Below are 4482 nucleotides of genomic sequence, written 5' to 3'. Positions count from 1 at the left end.
CACAAATAAATAAATAAATAATAACTATAATGTTTAAAATAAAAAAAAAAAAAAAAAGGTAGTAGTAATAATAATATTAAAAAATAATAATAATAATAATAATAACAATAATAAATAAATAAATAAATAAGATAACAATGATGATAAATAAGCAAATAGATGTAAAGATAAGATAAGATAAGAATAACTTTATTATCTCCAACTGGAGAAATTTGGTCAGGTGCATTATCACAACATAGATAAGTAAACAACATGGGGACCATAACTGTAAAAGTCAACAACAGCTTTTACGAATATTACGAAGATACAAATGTAAAAAATACATCCACACACTGCAGGTAATAACTAGTATTCTGAATGTAAAAACAGAAAGAATTAGGAAACATTATTTGAATACAATTATAAACATAGCCTACTATACTGCACATTGATTATAATAGACAGATAAGATAAGAATAAAGATAAATTGCGGAAAACCGCAACCGGATAATCAGCACACACCCGCATCCCCCCCCCTCCCCCCCACCCACCCCACACACGCGGATATAGTAAAGATGCATTATGGTTTCACTTCGCATTATCTTTTTTTTTTTTTTTTTTTTTTTTCTTTTTTTTCTTTCTTTTATCACATTGTATTTCTTAGTGACAAAACATATTTTGAAGAAAGAATGCTGAAGAAAAAGGGAAGAAAAAAAAGAAAAAGAAAAGTGGTGTACACACACACACACACACACACACACACACACACACACACACACACACACACACGAATGAAGAAAATAAATAGTAAAGATATGATTATAATGAATAAGTAAATGGATAAGTAAATGAATGAATGAAAACTTAATATGTCTTTGTGTGTGTGTGTGTGTGCATGTATTGTGTGTTTGTATGTGTGCGTGTGCGCGCGCGCGTGTATTGTGTGTGTTTTTGCGTGTTTGTGTTTGTCTGTGCGCGCTTCTGGGTGTCTGTGTGTTTGTGTGTGTATGCGTGTATTGTGTGTGTGTGTCTGTCTGTCTGTCTGTCTGTCTGTCTGTGCATGCGTGTGTGTATGTCTGTCTGTCTGTCTGTGCATGCGTGTGTGTATGCGTGTCTATTGTGTGTGCGCGCACTTGCGCGTACCCGTGTGTGTGTGTGTATATATATATATATATAATATGTGTGTGTGTGTGTGTGTGTGTGTGTGTGCGTGCGTGTGTGCAGAACGGGGCAGACGACATCAAGCGACACAAGTGGTTCAAGTCGGTGGACTGGGAGAGTGTGGTGGCCAAAAAACTCCAGGTGATATTGCATTGTTATTTGGGGGGGGGGGGTTGATGTGGTGTGTTTAATGATATTGCATTGTTATTGGGGGCTGATGTGGTGTTTAATGATATTGCATTGTTATTGGGGGCTGATGTGGTGTTTAATGATATTGCATTGTTATTTGGGGGTTGATGTGGTGTGTTTAATGATATTGCATTGTTATTGGGGGTTGATGTGGTGTGTTTAATGATATTGCATTGTTATTGGGGGTTGCTGTGGTGTGTTTAAAGTCCAGCAGAGAAAGAGCTGGTCCGACAACGTCAAGGAATGGACCAAAATGACGATGCCAGATCCCCTCACGACAGCTGCCAACAGAACGGCGTGGCGAGCTATGACATCTTCCTCATGTCCCCCCCCAACGACCCCAGCGGTCGAGGGAATGAATCAGAATCAATCATCAGTTTAAAGTCCTGGTGATATTGCATTGTTATTGGGGGTTGAAATGGTGTGTTTAAAGTCTAGGTGGTATTGCATTGTTATTAGGGGTTGGTATTGTCTGTTTAAGTCTGGGTGATGATGTCGACCAAGGAAAAAAAAAAAAAAAAAAAAAAAAGATCTCCACCCTCTTTACCCACCAGGCGCCGTTACCGAGATTCGAACCTGAGGACCCTGAGATAGAAAGTCCAACGCTCTAACCACTGGGCTATTGCTGCCCCGTCAGTGCCCTGACCTTGACCCTGTGGTGCCCCAGGTGTCTCACAGTGCCCTAACCTTGCCCTTGGTGCCCCAGGTGTCTCACAGTGCCCTAACCTTGCCCTGTGGTGCCCCAGGTGTCTCACAGTGCCCTAACCATGTCCTGTGGTGCCCCAGGTGTCTCACAGTGCCCTAACCTTGTCCTGTGGTGCCCCAGGTGTCTCACAGTGCCCTAACCTTGCCCTGTGGTGCCCCAGGTGTCTCACAGTGCCCTAACCTTGCCCTATGGTGCCCCAGGTGTTTCACAGTGCTCTAACCTTGCCCTGTGGTGCCCCAGGTGTCTCACAGTGCCCTAACCTTGCCCTATGGTGTCCCTGGTGTTTCACAGTGCTCTAACCTTGCCCTATGGTGCCTCAGGTGTCTCACAGTGCCCTAACCTTGCCCTATGGTGTCCCAGGTGTTTCACAGTGCTCTAACCTTGCCCTGTGGTGCCCCAGGTGTCTCATAGTGCCCTAACCTTGCCCTGTGTTGCCTCAGGTGTCTCACAGTGCCCTTACCTTGCCCTGTGGTGCCCCAGGTGTCTCACAGTGCCCTAACCTTGCCCTATGGTGTCCCAGGTGTTTCACAGTGCTCTAACCTTGCCCTGTGGTGCCCCAGGTGTCTCATAGTGCCCTAACCTTGCCCAGTGTTGCCTCAGGTGTCTCACAGTGCCCTTACCTTGCCCTGTGGTGCCCCAGGTGTCTCACAGTGCCCTAACCTTGCCCTGTGGTGCCCCAGGTGTTTCACAGTGCTCTAACCTTGCCCTGTGGTGCCCCAGGTGTCTCATAGTGCCCTAACCTTGCCCTGTGTTGCCTCAGGTGTCTCACAGTGCCCTTACCTTGCCCTGTGGTGCCCCAGGTGTCTCACAGTGCCCTAACCTTGCCCTATGGTGTCCCAGGTGTTTCACAGTGCTCTAACCTTGCCCTGTGGTGCCCCAGGTGTCTCATAGTGCCCTAACCTTGCCCTGTGTTGCCTCAGGTGTCTCACAGTGCCCTTACCTTGCCCTGTGGTGCCCCAGGTGTCTCACAGTGCCCTAACCTTGCCCTGTGGTGCCCCAGGTGTTTCACAGTGCTCTAACCTTGCCCTGTGGTGCCCCAGGTGTCTCACAGTGCCCTAACCTTGCCCTGTGGTGCCCCAGGTGTCTCACAGTGCCCTAACCTTGCCCTGTGGTGCCCCAGGTGTCTCACAGTGCCCTAACCGTGCCCTGCGTTCCCTGTGCTGCAGGCTCCCATTGTGCCCAAGGTGTCTCACGCGGGGGACACGTCCAACTTCGAGACCTACGAGGAAGGGGACTGGAAAAAGACTCCGCCGGCCACGGACAAGGACCTCGAGCTGTTCGCTGACTTCTGAAGGGGCTCGGTGTTCTGGAAACAGATGACCCCAAAAAAAGAACTTGGGTCAGTTTGCAGACTTCTGAAGGGCACTGTCCTTCAATGCATACGACAAAAAAAAAAAAAAATCTTGGATTTGTTTGCAGACTTTTGAAGGGAACTGTCCTCTGCAAACTGACATCCATAAAGAAAGTTGGGTCAGTTTGCAGACTTAAAAAAAAAGTTAAAGGACACTGTCCTCTGGAAACAAACAACCCCAAAAAAACACACACACACCAAAGAATAACAAAGAAACCCCCCAAAAAAACATGGATCTGATTGCTGACTTCATTAGGACACCATCCTTACAACAAAAAAACAGACGACAACAAAGAAAGAGAAAAAAAAACTTGGATCTGTTTGTAGACTTGTTTTAAGGGCTCTGCCCTCTTGAAACTGATGACGTTAAAAGTTGGATCTGTTTGAAGACTTCTAAAGGGGCCCCATTCTCTGCGACAGGCGATGAAAAACTGTTCGCAGACTTGTGAAAGGTGTGTCAGGAGATCATATGTGTGTGTGTGTGTGTGCGCGTCACGGTGAGAGAGAGAGAGAGAGATTTATTCTGTGGTCCTAACCATTTGATGGTGACTGTGAATAGTGAAGTGAAGTTCGTATGGGTGAAAACCCACAAAGCATCAAAAATGGACGAGGTCTGATATGGCCGAAGTTTTTGTTATTGTTGTTTCTTTCTTTCTTTCTTTCTCTCTTTCTTTTTAACATTGTGAAAAAAAATGGTATTATAATCATAATTTAAGTGAAAATCATAATAATATTCATGTTAACTGGACGACGCAAGTGGTTTTGTTTTGTGGGTTTTTTTTTGGGGGGGGTTAAACATGTACAACTAAACTGAATTTAAGCAGACTGCTCCAGTCTCAGAATGGGATAACTGTTTAAGTCAGAAGAATGATTTGAAGGTATTCATTAATCCTTTTGTATGCACATCCCCAAAATGAGGCAAGCGATGAATGATGGCCAGTTGTTTAGATTTTTTTTCTTCTTTTTTTTTTCACCACTTTGGGTCAGTCTCTGCATAGGTCAGACATCTTCCTTTTTTTTCTTTTTTTGAAGCAGGTGCGGTGTTGCGCATATGGAATATTCTACACTCTTTGACGCCAGTGAAACTGGAACTTCT

General features: G+C 44.9%; 1 protein-coding gene across 1 annotated transcript in view; it reads left to right on the top strand.

The window, feature by feature from the left end:
• Positions 1-4054, top strand: part of LOC143288796 (cAMP-dependent protein kinase catalytic subunit PRKX-like) — a 72510-nt gene extending 68456 nt beyond the window's left edge. Inside the window, exons 7-8 of the mRNA XM_076597432.1 lie at positions 1204-1281; positions 3202-4054. Coding sequence (XP_076453547.1) covers positions 1204-1281; positions 3202-3327 — 204 coding nt within the window. The 3' untranslated portion in view covers positions 3328-4054. The remainder of the gene's footprint in view (positions 1-1203; positions 1282-3201) is intronic.
• The last annotated feature ends 428 nt before the right edge of the window (positions 4055-4482 follow it).

Source organism: Babylonia areolata, chromosome 13 (assembly GCF_041734735.1).
Source record: "Babylonia areolata isolate BAREFJ2019XMU chromosome 13, ASM4173473v1, whole genome shotgun sequence".
In the NCBI taxonomy this organism is placed as follows: Eukaryota; Metazoa; Mollusca; class Gastropoda; order Neogastropoda; family Buccinidae; genus Babylonia; species Babylonia areolata.
Note: the sequence above shows the minus strand (reverse complement) of the source record. Positions and strands in the feature narration are given on the sequence as shown.